This window comes from Toxotes jaculatrix, chromosome 9 (genome assembly GCF_017976425.1).
Source record: "Toxotes jaculatrix isolate fToxJac2 chromosome 9, fToxJac2.pri, whole genome shotgun sequence".
Classification (NCBI taxonomy): domain Eukaryota; kingdom Metazoa; phylum Chordata; class Actinopteri; family Toxotidae; genus Toxotes; species Toxotes jaculatrix.
The window spans coordinates 10,246,354-10,268,704 of NC_054402.1; the positions used below are offsets into that span (position 1 = coordinate 10,246,354).

Below are 22,351 nucleotides of genomic sequence, written 5' to 3' on the forward strand. Positions count from 1 at the left end.
AGTTTTAAAGAAAACAAAAAACAATTATTGAAATGAAACCGTGTGAGTCAAATAGACAAGAGATATGATTGAATGCGTAGTTATCTTAAGGTGTTCCCACGTCCCCGTCACTCAGCATTCACTAATTGGTAAGGTCAGTGACGTACGCTCGTTTTGCGACTTCAGATATTTCCGACAGTACCTGAAGGCATCCTAAGAAATGCCATTTCACAGGTGCGCACAAAAACCACAGACTGATTGGTTATAAATGTTTAAAACACAGGTGCCCAGCTTTTATAATGTCATTATAAAAACTGACAAAAGAAGATAAATAACACCAAGACGGAGCTCTGGATTTCCTGCTTCAAAGTGTGCCACTGACCGTGGACTCCATGGCAACAGGTTTCTGATAATATAAACTATAGTTTTCTTTAAATATGTGGCAATATGCTCGACTAAAGCCTTGGGGAGAGTCTTTAGGTAAGAATCTAGTTTTAAGACCGTTGTTATTTGGCAGGGTTTGTGTTTACATGGCGTATATTGCAAAATAATTTACCACACAGCACACAGGGTCATGTAGCAATCCAGGTAAGGAATACTGCATCTACATCTCTTAAACAAAATGTCCTAATGTACTGAATTCAAATAAATGCTACTTTTTTTTTTTTAATTTTAACCATACTATAACTTCTAAAATGATATGCAAGTAGGTGCAGCCCTTGTATTGAAGAAAAACTATATGCACATACTGTATGCAATTCTAATTACCTTTTTACTATCCAAGTTATGGTCTAATAGGATTGGCACATATACAGTAGTTTAATACATTTTATATTACCTACTCATGTTGCAACAGGGCAGCATCTCACATCTAAATGAGACATAATGAAATTATAATTCTCTCTTTTTCTTTTCTAACATCTTCTTTTTGATTTTTTTTTTACTTTGTCTTGTTTTTATTTTATTTAATTTTATTCTATTTTTCATTTATTTGTTTATGAGATGGAAATTTATTCAGGCACAAAAAGACAGCCTCGGGGTCTTTGAGGCCTTAGTGACGTCAGGACGCCTCCCTCGGTTCCTCGCTGGGGTGAAACGTGGAGGGCTTCTCTTCACGGCGTGTCGTGGATCTGTGACAAAAGTAACTTCTGTGAGTTTTGTTACGTTTTGTCAGACTTACTTTTACCAGTTGCAGTGATCGAATACGCTCGGTCGATGTTGTGTGCTTGTTTCTTTTACAATTACTCATCTGAAACGGCAGTTTAGCTTATAATGCTAACTGTCGTAGTGAATCGTAATCTGAAGCATCGGCTAGCATCTAAGTTTTATTGATGTAGGCGTCTTTATGCAATTGTCTCTCTGTCCCCGAGAATACATTTATAAAGAACAAGAAGTATTGTTGTATTAACCTGTTGTTAGATATATGGTCAGTAGTTTTAATGCATTGTAACGCTGCAAGCTAACGTGTGCTAGCAGTCTTGCTAGCCAACCCTGTTCTGTTAAATCTGTTCTGTTTCTGTCCTCAGGACTACACAAAGATCCACGGACATACACTGATCTGTCAGCTTGACAAGAATGGAGTACATGCAAGGTCCTGCCACAAGCAGCCAGGGAAATATGTAAGTGAAAAACATATAATGGGTCTATGTGAAACAGTGTTTTAAACAGGCTTTTAACAGGCTCTCCCTGTTAAACTAGTGTGGATATAAGAAGTCTAGTGGTTTTGATCTATTCCTGGTCTAGAGCGGTCTAGGTATAGAAAAAAAATCAGTGAAATCTTATTTTTCTGTGTTTTCACAAATTGAAGCAAGGTTTCACATATCTGAAACCGTGTTTTAAAGTTTTGTTAGCTTCTTTGGTATAATCTAGTCCAGATTTGACAAGTGTAAGTGCAGTAGTTTTTTTTATTTCAGCTTCTCTGCAGCATTATTTTAATGTAATGTTTACAAAACCAGAGACATCTAAATGTTTATTGTGATGATCAATGATAATACATGAAATTGAACTGACTTGCATATTTTACTAAAATGAACTGAAATCAGCAACTGACAGAAAGATGAGGATAACACAAAAAATATATATATACATAATTTTTTTTTAAAATTACTGGCAGTATTGTGTAGTACATGTTATCTTCATTGAATAGTCTAACACAAAAAAAGATATTTCTTGATCAACCCAGAGATGTAGAATGTCATGTATTTATTTCACAGAGTTTTACTAATGTTGCTTTTCTCCTCTGTAGCCTGTGCTGCACCTGTGGCATCCCTATTCCCCCCAACCCAGCCAACATGTGTGTTGCCTGCCTGCGTACTCAGGTAGACATCTCAGAGGGAATCCCCAAGCAAGTCACAGTACACTTCTGCAAGCAATGTGAAAGGTTTGTTTCATGTTTTTTTTACATTAACAGGTACAAAAAGTTTTCTTGAGACATTTTGTTGGGAAAATTGAGGCTTCAATGTACATCTTCCTCTGTCATGCAGGTACTTACAGCCTCCAGCCACCTGGGTGCAGTGTGCCCTGGAGTCCAGGGAACTACTTGCACTGTGCCTGAAAAAAATCAAGAGCTCTATGACCAAAGTGAGTGTGATTCTTACTAATCTTCACAAAAGACAGTAGCATGTTTGCATGTTCAGATGAAAGACACAAAAAGTGTACATGTACATTCAGGTACAAATTGTTGTGAAAAATGTTATAATTTCCGATTGCCAAATGTTACTACTTGAGATGCCTTGTTTAATTTACAGAGAAAAGCAGCAAACCCTTGCATTAGAGAAGCTAGAATAAGAGAATATAGTTGGTTTTTAAAAAATCCATTCTCACTGATTAATTATCTGGCAATTGACTAACTGGTTAGATGACTAATCATTGCAGCTCTAAAATAACCATAAAGTTGAGTAAACACCTTTAAAACTATTCAGACTAAAAATAAACACTATAATCTATATATATGTAGGATGACATTGTCATGATATTGTGTCCACCCCATGTTTCTGACATGTCATGGTGATGTGCGCAGTGGTCACCACAGTACTTTTCAGTATTCAGTCATGGCTCATGCTACTTCATGGTTTCAACAACTCCCCTCTCCTCACAGGTGCGTCTTATTGATGCTGGCTTCCTGTGGACAGAGCCACACTCCAAAAGGATTAAGATGAAACTGACCATTCAGAAAGAGGTAAGAAAGCAGAGTGGGAGACTGACATTTAAAGTCTCGGATTAAAACTGATTAGTGACCTGAGATAGGCAAAATGTTTTTCAGCTAAAGGTTATTTGGTCTATTTTTTCAGGTGGTAATTGGCAGTAAGCACAGAATGTGTTTGAATTTCAGCTTTTTGGTTAACGTGAATATAGTAATGTCAAGGTGCGATACATACACACTATATAAGCAACAAACGCTTGAAACAGAGTTGTCTGTTCTTGACTGAGTTATGTGTGTTGGAGAGAGGTGAGTGTTGCCAGTGGCTGTCATCTCATCTCTTTGACCTTTAGTGAGAACCTGAGCCCTGTGCTTCTCTGGGCCAGCTCTTTTGTTTGTGCAGTTGGAGGTTCTGCTATTTTCTAAATGGCTCAGAAATGGCAACGTGAAAACCAAATGTATTCTTCAGCAGAGACGTGGTCACTGAATGACTGAAAGCACAGAGTTTTTGTCGCTGTTTGCCATGCAGTTAGAACATATGGTGTAAGTTGTAACTGTCTTTGCCTCTCCAGGTGATGAATGGTGCTATCCTACAGCAGGTGTTTGTGGTCGAGTTTGTCATCCAGTCCCAGATGTGTGACGACTGCCATCGTGTGGAAGCCAAGGACTTCTGGAAGGCCGTGGTACAAGTTAGGCAGAAGGTAGGTGTGATCTAAAAATTTTATTGGATTATCTCTTATCTTGCTTTGCTTTACCTAAGCAAGACTCACACTTTCGCTTTTAAAATGTGTTTTTAAATACACCATACGTGCTTCTGAGTATGCTTGATTTTGTGAAGTATTTGCTGATAAGTTGAAACCTTAATAGTGGATAATAGTTTCTGTAAATCTGATTTCGTGTCCTGCTGAAGGACTTGAGAGGGGACTAGAACTGTAAATAAAACTAAAGGGCTATAAAGGTTATAAAACGTATGGCACATTTTCAAAGTATGTTGGCCAAATGCAGTTTTTCCCTTCACCCCCTAAATGTGTGCCCATATTTCACTCACATTAAGGTGTTTTATTTTGGTTCCTCTCATTTTTCATTTTAAATCTACTCTTAAATTTCAGTCTTTCAATAATCAGTTATTCTGTGTTAATTTTTCAATCGCACTTTAAAGCATGAACCTGAGCCCTGTCGGTATTATGGAAAACAAACATAGAGTCCGTGGTATTTGGCAGGAAACACAACACTTAATGCTAGGACTGCACTTTTATCCTTCCTCTTATCACTGATGTGTGGAGGTAAACCAAGCTTAGCTCCTGCACTGCAGAGACAGCGGACTTGTGTGGTGATTACTTGGAAACTCCGGGAGATCTGGCCAAGTGTAGATTTAGACCCTCTAACCCCTGTTACCACCTCACTAAACAAGGCTAAGATACCACTGCTGATTAAATAACTCAGCACTGTGTGCTGGTACTTCACTTCATAGGCTTTCACTATGAAACAGCCATCCTTGAAGTTTCAGTTAAGGACATATTAATATCATGAACATCTTCTTGTTCTTAGTCGTTTGTCATCAGCCCCAGAGTGTTTTTACCAACTTCAGAAGGAAAAAACAGGTAGATAGCTGCAGGCACTGAAGTTTTTAACTGGGGTATTTTTCTGAAAGGTCAAAGGTGGCAACTGATCATTAATAATGTAATTGTTAATCCAATTACACTAATAAATGTTTAAGTAATTTGTATAAATCTCTGTAAGAAAATAATGATGTTGACAAAGTTTTTTTGTTTTGTTTTTCTTTCTTTCTTTCTTTTTTTTTTTTTTTTAACAGACTGTTCATAAAAAGACTTTCTACTATCTAGAGCAGCTGATTCTCAAGCATAAACTCCACCAGAATGCTCTCAACATCAAAGAAATCCATGGTAGGTCAATGGCATACGATTTAATATTTTTCAATTTTTCATGTATGACGGTAAAGGCTGCTGTTTTCCTCAGGGCCTATAACTGAATTACACTGAAAAGTGGGAAACTTGTCTCGTTCGTCACCAGCGTAACTAATGTGGATTAGAACTAAGCAGAAAGTAATGATGTGTCGACTGTTAATTACCTCTTCCTGTACCAGACAGCAAGCCATGCATGCATATCAGTGGCGCCAATCACTTCATACAGCTGTCCTCATGTGGGCGTCAGAGGGGCATGCGTTCTTCGTCTAATCAGTGGGCTGTAATCAGAGCAGGCATTCCATACTGGATTCCTGCAATGCAAGCTTGCTCCATACCCTGTTAAGTGATGCAAAGTGCCACACCGTATATACTCACTCAGACACACATACTGTGCATTGAGTGACAGCTCAGCAGCAGCTCTCTCTGCTCTTGGACAGGACTGTGAAGTGGAGTTTGGCCCGACAGTGTAATTTAAATCATCTCCACATCTCGGCAGGACTTAAAAGCTTTATGAAGGTTATAACATGTGGCTGCCATATTTTCTCTCATCGTCATCTGCTCCCTTGTGTGTGCTGTTTGCATGCATATGATTTCTGCAGTGCTGATGACCCGTGAAGTGCGCCTGTGATGAATATTGTGGTGGAGAGTTTGATGGTATTGCTCTTATTTCTCAGAGGGGATTGATTTCTACTATGGCTCCAAGCAGCACGCTCAGAAGATGGTGGACTTCCTCCAGTGCACTGTGCCCTGCAGGTGAGCAATGCTTCAGTCTGTGCTTGTGAAAACATTATCCTCAGGAGGCTCAGTATTAAGTCCACATTCCCTTTAGATGGTGAACACAAACTTTAGAGTATTCAAAGTTATTCCAACTACCTGAATTCAGTTGTTATATTTCCATCCAATGGCGAGTGTGCAAGTATTCAGATAATTTATCCCACGTCACTAAAATATATGGTGAAGATAATAAATTGCCCTAATAAACATTGCATTGGCTAAGAATGAAAACCTACTGTGACATTATTTTTCACGTGTGTTTCTCTTAGTACATACGTCATTATGAGCAGGAGAAAAAAAAGCTGTCAGTGTTGTTTCTGGATGGTTGAATCTCAAACTTTGCATACATAATCTGTCACCTGAATGTGGAGCTATCATGTTGACGTGACCTCCAACAGCTCAGACAAGTTAGACTGCACAATACACTAGTCTCTTCCATGTGTGCTGAACATGCTATTGCATTCAGGCCCTTTTGTTGTTATGATTTGCCCAAGTGGGATAATATGGACTCTGCTGTCTCTGAGTGATGTCTGTGATAATAACAATAAACACTTTCTTTTCAATTTTAAAGGTCAAAGGCATCCCAGCGCCTCATCTCTCATGACATCCATTCAAACACGTACAACTATAAGAGCACCTTCTCTGTGGAGATTGTACCTGTCTGCAAGGTATACAGCTACGCTTTTTATTTATTCCTCATTTTAGCTGGATTTTCTTTCTCTCAAATGATCCACTGTTGGAGCTGAGACACACCCATGCTGCATCTGCTCAGTGTTTCCAACAAGCCACACCTGTCATATGGCTTTGCCATATTTTGGTTTGTTAGTTTAGTAAAAATGTTGTGTTAGAAAGTTTTGAATGTTCTGCTGATAATTCAGATTGAAATGTGAGCCTTGCCAAGAGTCTTTCATTTTGTATTTGTTTTTGACAGTGACCGGGGATAATAAATGGAATGCACTGAATAGTTAGACACACTTAACATACTGTAATATTAAAGCTAAGGTGTGGTATTTGTCATTTTCAATAGCTGCTTAATCCCATTTGACATGTAGCTTTAGTTCTGTGTTTTAAACACCAACACATGAATGACTGGCCATAGAGAGCATATTCAATAAATGAAAACAGGAATCTGAATTGTAGCTTTCAGAAACATTGTGCACTTTTTTTTTCAGTAAGTCCAAAGTTTTTTACTTTCCCCATGACCTCAATTTGACCCTGTGCTGACTGGTTGTGTCTGGTTGCCAGGACAATGTCGTGTGTCTTTCTCCACGTCTGGCTCAGAGCCTGGGGAACATGGGTCAAGTGTGCGTTTGCATCCGCGTCACCAGCGCCATCCACCTCATCGATCCAAACACCCTGCAGAGTGAGTATTACTACTGCCCAACAACTGCAGTCAGCAAGCACTGTTTTGTAATAACCTTTTTTTATTTATAGGCCATATTTCAGAAACCCGAAGTAAACAGAGCTTCACACAAGGAAGCAAAATAAAATCAACAAATTATAAAATAAAAAAAATGTAATTGAGTAAAGGTAAAATAGCTAAAACCAGTTCAAGTTATATTACTGGAATATATATTAAGACAGTTCAAATAAAATCAACTAACAACTCATAAAAATAATGAACATAAGCTCCTATAAAATAAAGTTTTTATGAAGAAATTTAAAAGAAGATGCAGACTCAGCCAGACGTATTTCCTCAGGCAGGTTGTTCCAGGGCCTCGAGGCCTGCAAAAGCTCTGTCTCCTCTGGTTTTCAGCACTTGTAGTTTTGAGTAATTAGATCTCAATGAGCTGATTTATTTATTTAGTAATATGAGCTCTATGTGTGGGCTTTATGAAAGAGCCAATGTACAGCAGGTCAGAGGTTCCCAAAAGTTTCCATACTCAATTAGGAATTCAGCTCACAATTTAGTATCATGCCAGTTTTCTAGGTTTTAATACAGCACACTGGGTGTAGTAGACGTTCGAGTATACTGAGCAGTGCTCTTATACACTGTCATTTTACTGTTATTTCTTACAGTACAAGAACGATCCAAAAATCATTTAAAAATGTCAAACATTCTGTGGTTCTAGCCCCTCTATTGTGATGATTTGCTGATTTTATCTGCTTTATCAGTTAATGTTCATATTAAGTATCAGAACAGGGAGAAAAATGTGAACTTAGTGACTTTGACATGATTGTTGGTGCCAGATGGGCTGGTTTTAGTATTTCTGAAACTACTGATTTCCTGGGGTTTTCGCACACAGCAGTCAGAGATTAACTCAGAATGGTGCATAAAACAAAAAACATCCAGTGAGCTGCAGTTCTCCAAATAAAAAACGCTGTGTTGATGAAAGAGTTCAGAGGAGAGTTACCAGCTTTGTTCGAACTGACAAAGGCTGCAGTGACTCAGATAACCACTCTTTACAACTGTGGCGAGCATAAAAGCTTCTCAGAATGAACATCATGTCGAACCTTAAGACAGATGGGCTACAACAGCAGAAGAGCATGGTGCGTTCTACTACTGTCAGCCAAGAACAGAGATCTGAGGCTGTAGTGGGCACAGGCTCACCAAAACTGGACAGTTAAAGACCAGATAAATGTAGCCTGGTCTGATGAATCTCAGTTTCTGCTGAGGCACGCAGATGGAAGGGGCAGAATTTGGCGACAGTAGCATGAATCCATGGACCCAACCTGCCTTCAGTCAACAGTCCAGGCTGGCAGTGGCGATGGTGGTGTAATAGTGTGGGGAATATTTTCTTGGCACTTTGGGCCCCTTAATACCAATCAATCGTAGTCTGAATGCCACAGCCTGTGTGAGTATTGTTGCTGACCATGTTCATCCCTTTATGGCCACAATTTATCATCCTCTAATGGCAACTTCCACCACGATAATTCACCATGGTGCAAAGCAATAGCCATCTCAAACTTTCAGTTTGAGACAGTGGCCTCCCCAGTCACCAGATCCGAATCCAGTAGAACACCTTTAGGATGAGGTAGAGCAGGAGATTGACCGCATGAATGTGCAGCTGACAAATCTGCTGACATTATGTGGTGCAGTCATGTGAACATGGCGCAGAATCTCCAAGGAATGTTTCCAACATCTTGTTGAATCCATGCCACAAAGAATTGAGTCCATTTTTAAAAGCAAAGAGAGGCCTTACCCAGTTTTAGTTGAGTTCCTAATAAAGTGCTCGGTGAGCGTAACTGAGAGTCAGTGCTCAGGTGAAACCTGTCAATGCTGCACTAAGCTGACCTCAGCCTGCTGACCACATGTTAATCATAGTGGCTGAACTCAACAGCCTCCCTCTGCTCTCAGTCATGAAAGACACACTCACAAAAAGAAAAACAAAACATATTTCTAGTTTGCATTATGCATGCTGTCATAGCCACGTCAGCGTCTTCAGAGGGGATTATAATCAATGCAAATGTGGCTACAATTAGTGATGATGTGCTTCCTCTGTATCTGGTGTAATCACTCATTATGTGAGAGGCTTAGACACTCCTCAACAGAATTCTGACATTTTGGAAGCAGCACACACGTTTTTAATTACTCTTCAAAGAGCAGGCTATTTTTGTAACAGAAAGTTTCTGAGCTGGCTGAATAGCAGAAACAGCCCGGAGACAGAGCTCTGTTCGGCAGATTTGGGCCGCAGTGGGCAAGTAACTCAAGTATTAAAAATATGTGTTGCTGTTTGTCTGCTTGTGTTCACTTAATTTGCAGTATAGACAGAAACACATCGTTCCTGTCTGGTTTTTGTTTGGAACATGGACAGTAGAAAAATACTTTGGCAGACAAATCAGATTTTTATTATTTTTAGTGACCATATGGCTTTTAGACAAAAGAATCTCCATCTGTTTTTTTTCGATAGAAAAGTTCTTTAATTGTCAAGTAAAAAGAGAAGGTACTGCCTAATTTGTGCTCATACTTTTAACTGACTGCCCTAATAGCTAGTCTTAATGGTCAGAAATAAATACATGAATAATCTCTTCCACACTAGTTGCTGAAGTGGATGGGAACACATACTGGCGTAACCCCTTCAACAGTCTCTGTAATCCACGGCAACTTGAGGAGTTCATTGTTATGGACATTGACATCATCAGAAACCAGAAGCTTGGTGCTGGAGCCGGCTTGAGGTCCAATAAGGTAAGTGTGTTTGTGTGTGTTGTTACAGAACAGATTGCATTATGGAGGAACATTGCTCTTCTCTTGGAAGCAAAATCAATAGCGAACCATTACATTATCCCTGAACCTGAATGCCAGAGTGTTTGTTTCACTGACGGGGTGAATGAAGTTTGTAGGGACGCTGTTCACTCTCTCTTGTTCTCTCACTCTCTCTCCTCTTCCTGAAAGTTGCATTATTATCGATGCAACTGTCGAAACAAATTGGAGAGAACAAGAGTAATGTTGTTACAATGGCTTGAAACTACATTTATATTCCCTCTGGTGTGTGTGTGTGTGTGTGTGTGTGTGTGTGTGTGTGTGTGTGTGTGTGTGTGTGTGTGTGTGTGTGTGTGTGTGTGTGTGTGTGTGTGTGTGTGTGTGTGTGTGTGTGTGTGTTGTGTGTGTGTGTGTGTGTGTGTGTGTGTGTTACAGCACACCCTGGCTGAGGTGTGGGTTCAGAAAACATCAGAGATGGATACCAGTCAGCAGTATCACTGTCGTACATTCCTTGGCCACCTTCTCAACATTGGAGACCTGGTGTTGGGGTGAGTGTGAGGGATTGACGAGATGTTTGGATGATGGCCGGGTTAGCAGTAAAGATGGATTGCAAGCTGTGAGCTTTACATTTAATGGCACTTTTACTTGTCACCCCACAGATTTGACTTTGCCAATTCCAATATCAATGATGAGTACCTGAATAAGATGAACCCTCACCATGTTCCTGATGTGGTAAGAGTCAACTGCACTTCTCTGAATATCCTCATTGAATAAATCTGGCCTTCAAACGATGCCTTGAGTAGCTATTTGACTTGATGAACACTGACATCTAGTGGCAGTGTGAAATACTGACGGTAGACCTGATAATGCTACAGTCCTGCATAGAATTACATAAGGAAAATATGAATACAGTCTGTTGTAGCGTTTTCATTTATACAACTTGTGCTGTCAAAGGTGCTGATCAAGAAGAGCTACGACCGCAGCAGGAGGGTGAAGCGCAGGAACTGGAAACTACAGGAGATGGCCAGAGACCGCGATGGCATGGACACAGATGATGAGAGGTAGGACACTAATGTAAAGCTCAGTAGTCACTGAAGTGACAGAATTAAAGCTTAAAAACGTTTCATTTCAGTGACATCCTGTCATTGTCTAAATAGCTGTCCAATGTCCATCTCTGATGATAAATTAGCTTTTAAAGCATAAGGCTGGTGATATTATATCATTTTCTTAGTGCCAACTAATCTCAGCGAAAGACCAAAACCAACAGTGCACTAGTTTGTCTCCTAATACTTTCTCAAAAAGGCCTGATCATTTTCGAAACCAGTTAATTGTTCATAAAACATTCATAAATATGCATTTGTCAGGGTCTATTTTCAGCTGCCAGCTGATACACATTTGGTGCTGTAGTGAGTTTCATGAAATCTATTTACACAAAAAAAATTTTGGAGCACCTTGTCCTTAGATAATGCCTTTCCAAATAAACAAAGGTTTTATCCACTGGCCCATTTTGAGGAGATGAGGAAAAGTGTGTTTTTGGCCCAAATGTCCACAGCAGACAAAATAAGGTGAAACGCTTAAGATTCCTGAAATGGTGACTAAAGACCTAACATTGTTTTTGTTTGGCGGTGAAGAGTTTGATTCTGTGCCAAGAATGCCATGTATCCTGTGGGGATTTTATTTGTCTATAATGCTGCACCACATGGGTTTGGCCTTAATTTTCTTTTCTGACTTTAGACAATACCAGGACTTCCTGGAGGACCTGGAGGAGGATGAGGCCCTGAGGAAGAATGTTAACATCTACAGAGGTGAGCAGCTGGACACTGCAGACTGTCTTCTGCATCACTTTCCCAAGAGACTCCAGCCCTTCTGTTGATATATTTATGTTTCCATTGTCAGGCTACGCTTCGTTTACTGTCAACGGCTGCTTAAGCCACTGATAGAACTTGTGGCACACAGTTAATTATAGATAATGTATTGGGTATTTGATAAAAAAGATGCTGATTTTTTTTTTTTTTCAGATGCGTCAAAGATCCCAGTGGAGAGCGACACTGACGATGACGGAGCACCACGTATCTCCCTGATGGAGATGCTGGAGGAGCTCAGCCTATCAGACGCCACAGGAGGAGAGGGTGCCGACATGATGACAGACTAGGCCGTTGCCATCCCGCTTGTGTGGCACTGACAGCTGATCTATCAATCACAGGTCCACTGGTGATGCAGTGATACAATAACAGACTTCAATTTGGAACTGACAGCAGATTGAGGACTGCTGAAACCACTGGCAGGGAAAATCCACAGTTTCTCCGACTGTGGTGAAAAGACTCATAACAGTTAAAATCCATAAACTTTGGATTATTATGGTGCCACTAAGTAAAAAAATATGTTTCCTCAGTGAAACTGGACTTTTAGTTCTTTTAACTGATCATTTAGTGGGCCTCTAAAATTAACATTCAGTCCTCTTCTCCCCTTTGTCGTACAGAATGTTTGAAGTGATGCGGTAATGGAGTGACTTATAGTTCACTACATCAAAATAAATATTTGTCCTTACGTGATCTTTTCATAGATGTTTTCTGCTGCGGGATGAAAAAGACATTTGGTGTGAATTGCTTTGCTGTTGACATCCACCAGATGGAGCTTTGGCCCACAAACAAAGGGGAAGTAAAGCATTCAAATTGCCACACTTGCAATAAGCTGTTCCAAGCCAGTTAATGGTGTCATTTGGCTACCATGGACAATATTCAAATACCCACCCACATGCACCATCTTTTCAGCCAGAGAGTTCTGATATGGCTTGAAGTTGGTCTTGTGTAAGCCTTAAACCTCCTCCTTAGGGGCAGTTTAAAGTGGCTTGAAAGAGCAGAGTTAATATCAAACTCTCCTGAGGATCTCTGATGATTTGGGGAATGTAAAACCACAACATTTGCTCACACACATCCTTCTCTACAGCCTTAATCCAAATCATAATTTAACAAGTTAGTTTAAGATTTTTATTTTTATGGTCACCATTGTTTGTTGCACGGCTGTGCAGACCCACTGATTTGCTTTATGTAATCTAAGACACCATAGGAATGTGTGTATCATGTGTGAATTAGTCTGTGACATGACTCACATTCTAACCTGAAGAGGGAGGAGGAGGCCCAGCTTTGTTTTTCACAGACCTGAGCTGGTTCATGGTAATCAGATCTACTTGGGAAAGTGAATGAAGTGAATCCCCTCTGTGTGTGTGTGTGTGTGTGTGTGTGTTGGGGGGGTGGCAACAACAGTGTAGATTAGGGGTTCCTCCTTTTTTTCTGATCACCCTCCTGTTGACCTGATTTCCTCACCATCATTCCGTGTGCACAAACTGAGCCCTTGTGACCCAAATACTTTGCCTCCAGCCCCCTTTAATTTTTAATTTCAAGTAATTCGGACTCACTTTCCAGATATCAGAAGACCAATGTCATGTTGTCACAACTTTGTGTCTCAACACCTGAGCCTTTTAAAGGCTAAAGAGGCTGTTACTCTGATTTGAATAATGACTTCCAAAGTACCTGCTGCAGAGTTGCAATGCCAGACACAGTGACACTAAGAAAATCGCAGAGTGTATCCATGCATATCCAGCATGCCATGGTGGCACTGCCCATGTTTACGCGTCAATAATGCATAATGTTAAGTGTAAGAATTGAGCAGGTCAGCAAACCCTGGGAAGATGGGAGACAAGGTTTCCTATCTGTGTGTCTGATTGCCCCAAAACAAAGAGACACCTTCTTAGCTTATACTTAAATTTCTTTTCCATGGCTATTTGAAATGAATAACCCTTTATGTTATTCATTTAATCCCACAATGTTTTTCTCAGTTAATTTAGGTCGGCACTTTCAATAGAAAAGAGGCAGAGAGTTAATAATTTTTTTTAAATGTTTTTTTTTGTATGAGTGAATAGTAGGCTTTGTTGGTTTTCCAAGACAAACAGAGCCACGGCTTTTGTTAGATTGTCAGCTCTGTGACTGCTAGTGCGTAATACATTAACGGATTCAGCACCTGACCAGTCACACATCTCACATTACACCAAAATCTCCAAACCTACAGACTAAATTTATGGAGACAAAAGGGAGCAGAGAAGGATGTCTGACAAGATATTGTTTGCATAATTCCTCAAAATGACTGATTCCTTTAGTCTGCAAAACAGCTTGGAGAACAGTGGTTCTAAATGCTGCATGCCCTGATATGATCATATATCTACACTAAGTGTAGCTTCCAAAATTTTCTCACAATGAAAATGTGTCCAGATGTTGGTTTTTCTTATTCAGTCTTTTCCTATCACAGAGAAGGGGATGAAGAGAAGCAGTCCTATTTGTGAATGGTTTTATAAGCTACATTTCAGTCAGCTGGACGTTAAGAAGATATCAGAAATCATTTTTACGTGCTGTGAATGATTTTATGTTTGTTTTGTGTTAGGTGTCATGAGGAGGTCTGCGGTATTAGGTGCAGACCAGTGTGCTGTCTCGGCTTGTTTTTGCAGCCTGTGCAGCAGCAGCTGCTGCTGCCTACGTCAGAGGTGGTACTGCGGCGCAGTGTCGGGCTGCAGCATGGTGGGACGGATGAAAGACGCGACACGGGCTCGAGAAAGTTTAAAGATGCTGCACATGGCAGCGGACTTTACATGGTTGATGTAAAGCTGCAACCAAGGCATCGATTCCTCCTGCGTCTCTGATGCGAGGACTATTTTTCTTTTCTTTTTCTCTCTCTCTCTCTTTTTTTTTTTTTGGCTGCGTAAAAATACACCCTCCGGCCTACGCGTTAAAGTCCTCGGTCACTCCACCTGCATGATCTGTGAGCCAGGTGAGTCGTGAGTGTAAACACGAGTAGTGGGTGTGGTGTCATGCTCACAGTCTGTATGACTGGCCTGCTACATATAGGCCAGCGAGAAACTGGTGGGGCAGCTTTTGGTTTACACAAAGCAGCGGAGCAGCAGCGGGACGCGGGCTGTTGTCTGTGGCTCATCCTGTACTAATCTCCATCATTAGTTGATATCCAGGGGATCTCGCGTCGGCTGCCACGGTGAGTAATAAGGATTCGGTTATACACAACACAGGCTACAGTAAGCGTTCAAGAGCTAATATATCCCCTTTAATATTCTGTCTATTAAAAAAATCTAAAGTAACTGAGGAATAAAGATGACATGATGTGCATTAACATTACATTAACATTAATCAAACACAGTTATAACATCTGAACAGGAAGTATAACTTTTGCTCAACTGCTTTTTCGGTTTTTAACGCCAAACTTATTGATGGAGGGATTTATCGAGAGATTTTAATTAAAGTGGCACCCTAAAATACCTTTGGTTGTAACTTCAGTACAACAGTCCTACAGTAGTATTTATATAATGAAAGTAAATTTGGTTCCATTCTGTGGACAGTAGATCCTCCGTATTGAAGGACGTATCTTATTTTTGCTATTTTACCTAAAGTATATTCTAGAAAGACGTACAGTAAGTTGTGAGTTGAGTACACCTGCACTTGTAGCGCACCTGTTGGCCCCGCCCCTTATTACTATAGCAGGTTTTGTAATTGCCTATGGCTACACAAACCTTAAACATCGCTTTTTTAAATTAGATATTTGAAAAAGGGAAGGCTTACACACTGATTATAGGCACCATTACCCACGCAAATAAAACTTTAAAACAAGTGAGCATTATTTCATCCTTATGTGTGTGTTAAAGTATGTATGTTAAAGTTCGTGTTGTGGTCGGTGCTGTATGTTCTATAAGGGTGGAAAAATCTTGCTCATTACACTCCTCACTCAGCATAAACTCATTTGTAAGTGTCCCATGTGTGTCAAGAAAATAAACGAGGGTTGTTTTATGTTCATGTGGGACCCCTGGGTTTAATTTCATGGATGTTTCTCTAACCACACTACTGAGTCCTGTAAGACCCTGAGCGCCCACGAGGCCTGCTTGATTGCCCCCTAAGGATGCTGTTATGGCTTTGGAGGGGCTAGAGGAGTGCTCCCAAGTCCCCCTTACACCTCCTTATTAATAAACAGACAGCTACAAGGACTATTTTTTTCTTTCAGGGATTATTTTCCATTGTGGTTACACAGTTGGCCCCAGGATAATGGTTAATGCAGGGCAGAACATATCTTAGTACAGAGCGTATTAGTATTCATGATTGAAAGCTATGAATAATTTATTATTTTGAAGTAATGGGAGCATTATAAAATAAACTTTTGTATATGTTGAAGTAAATCATGGTGGAAAGTAACTTTACTGCTTTACTCGAATATTAACATTTTATGCTACTTTATTGTATTTATGCTTAGTTTTATGTTTGATATAACATTTTTAATCAGCACATAAAATATTATTTATTTTTATAGATGGAACTTACCAACTGTATATAAAGTAGTATAAAATAGCTTTAACCTAATCAGATCAGCAACAACATAAAATGCTGCTTACACAGTAATGCATCAGTAGTGACAGTTTAATAATATAATAAAATACTGACAGGGGCCATCCCTCTGCCTTAAAAATATTTAATTTTTTTATACTCTGAGTACTATTTTCCATTAATATTTCTGTACTTAGAAGTAAAGAAGAATTTTGAATGCAGGGCTTTTCAGTGGATTATTTTAACCTTCAGGCACTGCCTTTGTGCGCTCTGTCTTTTTCTTTTGAAAAACCTATTTAAATTTTTGTAATCACTTTCCTCCAATCCTCCATCTTTCTCTCTCACCTTCATCTCAGTGTTTTTATCCTCTTCACATCCTCACAACCACAGCTTGAATCTCACATCTCTCCACCTCCATTTCTCCTCCATCCAGCCTGCAGGATGAACTTCAAGAACTTGAGGGAGTACCTGGCCTGGCTGTACTACCAGTACCTGCTCATCACCGGCATCTATGTCCTGGAGCCCTGGGAAAAGTCCATTTTCAACTCTGTCCTCTTCTCTGCTATCGCCATGGTGGTCTACACCTCATATGTCTTTGTGCCCATCCATGTGCGCCTGGCACTGGAGTTTTTCTCCGGGATCTTTGGCGGGCAGCCTGAGAGCACCATGGCACTCATGAACTAAAAGAAGAAAATATGGAGGAAAAGAAGCAGCGACTGGGTGGATTAGCATGAGTCCCTAAACCATTTCTTATAACTCAACTCCTTAGCTCTCAGAGCACCCTGAGCCTGTCTTTACATCACGTAAATGTCAAACTACAGCAGTCCATCACCTCAGTTTATCAAGGGTGAAAACATGAAGATCTTAATGGAACTATCTGGAAAGCAGAGCCTTACTATCTTCTTTACATCCCAAACCCTCTGGCCTTACCCCATGGTATTAGACACGCGACTGTACATTACTTTCACACCCTCGCTGTGAAACATGTTGTATGTCCTATTTGTTTTTATTTTTCCTCACCACATATCCTGTGTGAATGCATACCACCTCTCGGTTTTGCATGATAGGATCTTAGAAGAGTAGTAGATTTGCATGCTCGTCTCACTACAAAATACTACTAGACTCTCTTCTTTCCATAAGAACTTTTCAGCTGCAGACTTTAAAGCAAATTAAATTTTTGCACTACATAGTGCCCTTGAAAGTTCCAATGATGGAGCAAACAAAGTAGTGACCATGGCATGTGCTCTACTTTCTGCTATTAATCACGATTCACCACTATGTGTCTACACCTGTCAGCAAAACGACAATGCAGCTCACTACAAACTATTCAGTGTCTATTATATAGGGAGCAGTGTATACGTGAATGAGGGAGTGATTTTAGACACAGCCTTGGGTAAGCTTCCTCCAGTGTCACAGAAGACATTTCACAGTGTGTCTCACACACTGACTCACCCCCAACATTTCTGACATGCACTTAGTGTTTCTAGTTGATCCATGGTTTTATACCAGAACCACTATCACCTTTTATAGTTGCCTTTATGCACTGTAATGCTGACTGGCATTGTACATTGCACGTTTCATGTACGTTTCAAGAGAGAGTTTGGTAGAAAAGCCCAAGCTATGCAATGTATCCAAACGTATCACGATCAGGGATCAGTTACACAGTTGTGGAATGTTTTGCACCAGGCCTACATTTACCGATTTAGTGGTCAAAGTGAGTAATATAACAAAATAATGGCACCGATGTGTGCCGAGCCCTCTCTTTATCTCATATTTTTTAACTGTTGGTATGTCATGAAGGTGTGCTCTGCACTGAACTTTAGCAAATATTGATACAACACACCTTTGTGTTTTAGGCTTGGTTTTGTTAATGACGTAGCTTTACTCAAACAACAGCCTCTGAGCTCGAAGCAGAACTGCTTTCTGTCAAATGCAAAATGCAGTCAAATTGGCCTGAATGATGAGAGAAAGCCTGAGTTGTCAACCAAAAACCGTCTTCCTTACCTATAGTTGATCTATAGCGAATGAACCAGAGAGAGAGAATGAGTCGTTGTGTATCTGGTAGTTGTGATGAGCATTGCATTTAGTCGTGTGCTTAAGATCATTTTTAATTATTTGTGCTTTGGGTCAAGGGCTTGCTGATTATAGTCTAAACATGATCTCTAAGTTGACTTTATTTATATGGAGTTATATATTTATATACACTGGTAAATGCTTGGCTGGTTACAATGTCAATTACCAAACTTTTTTTTTTTGATTATTTATATCTGTGTTCTCTTGAGGCCATACAGTAAATTACACATAATTTGTTCTTTAAGTGCTTTTATATTGTTCTCAGTTTATGTAATTTCACTTCAGTTTTGTTTCAGTAGTCCAAGACATTTCCTCTACCAAGAATGAAGGTCCTCGCTGAGAAGCTTTTTTTCACCGTTCACGAAATGAATGATTTATTTATACATGATAGCGACACATCACTGCAATATTCAGAAAATAAAGACATCTGAAGACACTTGGACAAGTGGTATCTTTCTCATCCTAGTTTTTGACATCAGTGTAAACTGATAGTTTGAAAAGATGTATCCATGCAGCAAACCAAGTCTGTTCTTCCCATAGCCAAGTGGAGCCGTTACTTTGAAATGGAAGAACGGGCAAAACAAAAGCTTATGGGCAGGACATTCCTGACACAATAGGCCATAACACATAAAATCAATTCATACAATAGGAGGCAGAGCCACCAAACCAGTTCTCCCTAGATAGTGGAGGAATGAATGCCCAGGGGCTTTGCTTTCCCTCGTGCAGATACCTGTCCATGCCCACAAAGCTCTGACCTGAAGCCTTTACCATATCCACCTTCTTTGTTGGACCAGACACAGTTTAAACCAGTGTACAAGATGATGAGCAGAAACTGATTTAAAGGCTTTTTGGAAAAACTGTGTGAAATTAATGGCGCTGAAATTAAATTTGCACTGTGAATTTCTTGCAGTGGATGGATGGTGGATGAGGGAGCAAGAGATTGTTTTGTTCTGCAGGTTCACTGCAGTTGAGGGACTGGCCAGGTAATACAGCATATTTATGTCTTGTAACTGGACACCTCCATGTTTTAGTTTTAGTTTTTTGTTTTTTTAATTTCCCAGGATGTTGGGACACTATAGCTGCATCACCCACAGTTCTTAGTCTGCACACCCAAACTCATTCCAGAGTACTACTGAATCTCCTTTCCTTTCCTCCTTTCCCATCCTTTCCTTTACCTGACTTCCTGTCCTCTCCTCTTCATTTTCTTTCCTTTCTTCTCCTCTCCATCTTTTTTCCTTGATTTGGTTTTTCCTTTTTCTCCCTTTCCTTTTCTCTTCCATCTCTTGCTTCCTTTTTTTCCTTAACTACCTCTTTCTTTTCCTTTCTTTTCCTTTCCTTTCCTTTCCTTTCCATTACCTCACTTCTCTCTCCTCCCACAAACAAAAAGCTAGGTACTGCATTTTTTCATGTCATCGTACATAATGCAAGTCTCTCTTTTTTTCCCTCAGGGTCTTTGAAGAACTGTCTTCTGTTTACACTTCACATGTTAATTTGTATCCCATGGAGGAGGAAGTCAGAGGTTATCTCCACAATGGCAAGGTGTAAACAAAGTTATCTGCAGATTTGCAGATTCAAATGCTCTCAAAACACTTAGAGGGGCGGTGTGTTGTTTCCCTTGTGTTTACATGTGGCCTGTGACAGTTTCTCCCAAATACAACTAAGGAAACTCCTAGCAACTGTCAGGCCTAAAGACACTGAGGTAAATGACACTGAGAAAAATGCACTTGTACACATCAACACTGCCCCCACCAGGTTTCGGTTTACAAGGAAACCCCAGAAAGTGTTCAAATATTAATATCATTGTCAACATTCAATAACACCTTACTCTTTGACTCAAGTCTCTCTCTCTCTCTCTCTCTCTCTCTCTCTCTCTCTCTCTCTCTCTCTCTCTCTCTCTCTCTCTCTCTCTCTCACACACACACACACACACACACACACACACACACACACACACACACACACACACACACAAACACACAGGGCTTTAGTTCTACAACTAAACAGCCTCAGGCAATAGCTGCTATTGTTCAGCTCTACCTTACTACAGGTGTGTGCCATTACAATGAATGTCTCCATGGTAATAACCTTCTTTTTAACCACAATCTATTACAGACATGCACAACAAAAACACATTTGTCACTTAATATTTATAATCCCATTGTTAGTTTATCAGGTTTCAAGGCTGATGATCAGAGATACATAAAACACATATATAATATATAATAACATAACAGTGGGTAAAAATAATGAATGTCACTGTCTTCTAGTCACAGGACGGCCTTTAAAGGTTATGTCCACCAACAAATCTGATTGTTTTCCAGTTAACAGTGTGACTCAGTCTTGTGATTCATAGTGAAACCTAATTTTGCAGGAGTTTGTTAGTTTTCGAGTCACTTGTGTAAAAGTCTGTCTCATAAAGAAAAGAGAAAAAAATGGACAGGACAATACCCTGCTATTATGATGTATTAGAGGGTCATGTAATAGGCTTGTTTTCAGGTAACATTGTTTGCACTGCTGGGTGTGTTGTGTTTGTGGGTGTCTCTCTATCTGTCTGTCTCTGTCTTATATATTGTCTCAGGTGGGGGCTTTGTTAAACAGTCTTTTAACTGAATATTTTCTTGTGATTGTAAGGAAATGTATTTTCCACTAAAAAGTTTCATTTGTACTAAGCAGACAATATTTATGGATATATAAATCAATTTTCCCATTAAACCAAAATCCAGGAATACTTTGTTAGCCAACAGGCTTCTGTATTTGTACATTTCCACAGTATTTTCCTTCTTTAACTGCTAGATTGCTCATTTTGAATTGAAACTCTTCACATACAGAGAGAAACAAAGGCCCTAAAATGCTTTAGTGATTGCTGCACTGAGTAACAATAAGCAAACACTAGATTAGATTAGACACAATGGTCCATGTGGTAACATGATTTGTGAACATAATCACATCCACAACAGAGATCAGGTACTGGATCACATTATTATGGTTTGCAGATAAATTATACTGCATGTCAACATCAGATTTCTTCCTAGTCTTGTCTCCACAATCAGACCAGGTTTGTGCTGTGACATTTAGAATGATTGTGCAATTATTGCCATTCTTTGTCTATCAAAGACAGAGAGAGAATTCACCTCTCAACAATGCTCCCAGCTCCACTTTGCAGTATATCTGAGTTATGAATCAGTCAATAGGAGCCTAGGAGTGGCTGGCTTGATAAAAACCTGAGCCCAGCAAGGCGTGAAACCCCAACTGGAGCCAAACCCTGACATGATCAATGGACTTTCACTTCACATGAAAATATGTTTTGCCGCCACTGGATATTATTCATTGTGAAGGTTCAAGTAAGGCATAATATGAGCTGATATACATTTTGGTACATACCTCCAATTCATTACATGCATTTGTGTGGTCTGATCTGGTATCTGAACAATTACACTAAATAATTCAGAGTCTGTAACTGTAAAGATCCTTGTGGTTGAAACCAAAAACACAAGTCTGCCACCAAGTGGTCAAGTAGAGAGATGACCTTTTGCTTGATGTATTACAGATGTACTGCACGAGTAAAATCACAAGAATATAGCAAAGAAACCAGTCTGGTATTAATAATTCTGATTCAGTTAAGACCATCAAGTTCATTTTGTGGTTTATTTTGTGTGGTGCTGTATATTAACTGGAAAGAGGGATATTTTCATCATTGTGTGCAAGCTGCTTTGAAGGAATGTTTGACAGGATACCAAGAATTTTAGTGTGAAACACACAAAGGAGGTAGTGATACAGAGTTTTGTCATCTCTTTTTCACTTGATATCTGATCTTCACAGGGTCATAGGTTCTGTTAGGTGTGCTTCACCTGATCACTGGGGAGGGAATTGTGTGTGCAAATAATCAGTTTAGGACTGAAGCAAAGTGGTGTGAAGGTGAAGGCAAGATTGTTCTTTATTTTACATGAGG

General features: G+C 39.8%; 2 protein-coding genes across 3 annotated transcripts; both read left to right on the forward strand.

The window, feature by feature from the left end:
- Positions 1 to 988: 988 nt before the first annotated feature.
- On the forward strand, positions 989 to 12,510 carry nmd3 (NMD3 ribosome export adaptor). Its single transcript, XM_041047317.1, has 16 exons — positions 989 to 1,129; positions 1,506 to 1,598; positions 2,225 to 2,359; positions 2,463 to 2,559; positions 3,077 to 3,157; positions 3,691 to 3,819; positions 4,932 to 5,022; positions 5,718 to 5,796; positions 6,389 to 6,485; positions 7,063 to 7,180; positions 9,798 to 9,943; positions 10,394 to 10,506; positions 10,618 to 10,690; positions 10,913 to 11,019; positions 11,693 to 11,763; positions 11,977 to 12,510. Exons 2-16 carry the CDS (start codon positions 1,555 to 1,557, stop codon positions 12,108 to 12,110), a joined length of 1,515 nt encoding a protein of 504 aa, XP_040903251.1. The 5' UTR covers positions 989 to 1,129; positions 1,506 to 1,554; the 3' UTR covers positions 12,111 to 12,510.
- Positions 12,511 to 14,183: 1,673 nt separating this feature from the next.
- Positions 14,184 to 18,822, forward strand: sptssb (serine palmitoyltransferase, small subunit B). Of its 2 annotated transcripts, none has more exons than XM_041045568.1 (2): positions 14,184 to 14,776; positions 16,763 to 18,822. In XM_041045568.1, the coding sequence occupies exons 1-2, from the start codon at positions 14,761 to 14,763 to the stop codon at positions 17,011 to 17,013; spliced, it is 267 nt and encodes an 88-aa protein (XP_040901502.1). In that variant the 5' UTR covers positions 14,184 to 14,760; the 3' UTR covers positions 17,014 to 18,822. The 2 variants fall into 2 exon arrangements, with proteins under 2 accessions (XP_040901502.1, XP_040901503.1); XM_041045569.1 differs by lacking the exon at positions 14,184 to 14,776 and adding an exon at positions 14,889 to 14,995.
- The last annotated feature ends 3,529 nt before the right edge of the window (positions 18,823 to 22,351 follow it).

What these genes read in the sequence shown, in the direction of transcription:
- nmd3 (XM_041047317.1), top strand. Translation starts at nt 1,555, where the DNA reads ATGGAGTACATGCAAGGTCCTGCCACAAGCAGCCAGGGAAATAT. An exon ending in CAACATCAAAGAAATCCATG is followed by an intron (nt 5,023 to 5,717) that starts GTAGGTCAATGG and finishes CTTATTTCTCAG; the next exon opens with AGGGGATTGATTTCTACTAT. An exon ending in AGATTGTACCTGTCTGCAAG is followed by an intron (nt 6,486 to 7,062) that starts GTATACAGCTAC and finishes TCTGGTTGCCAG; the next exon opens with GACAATGTCGTGTGTCTTTC.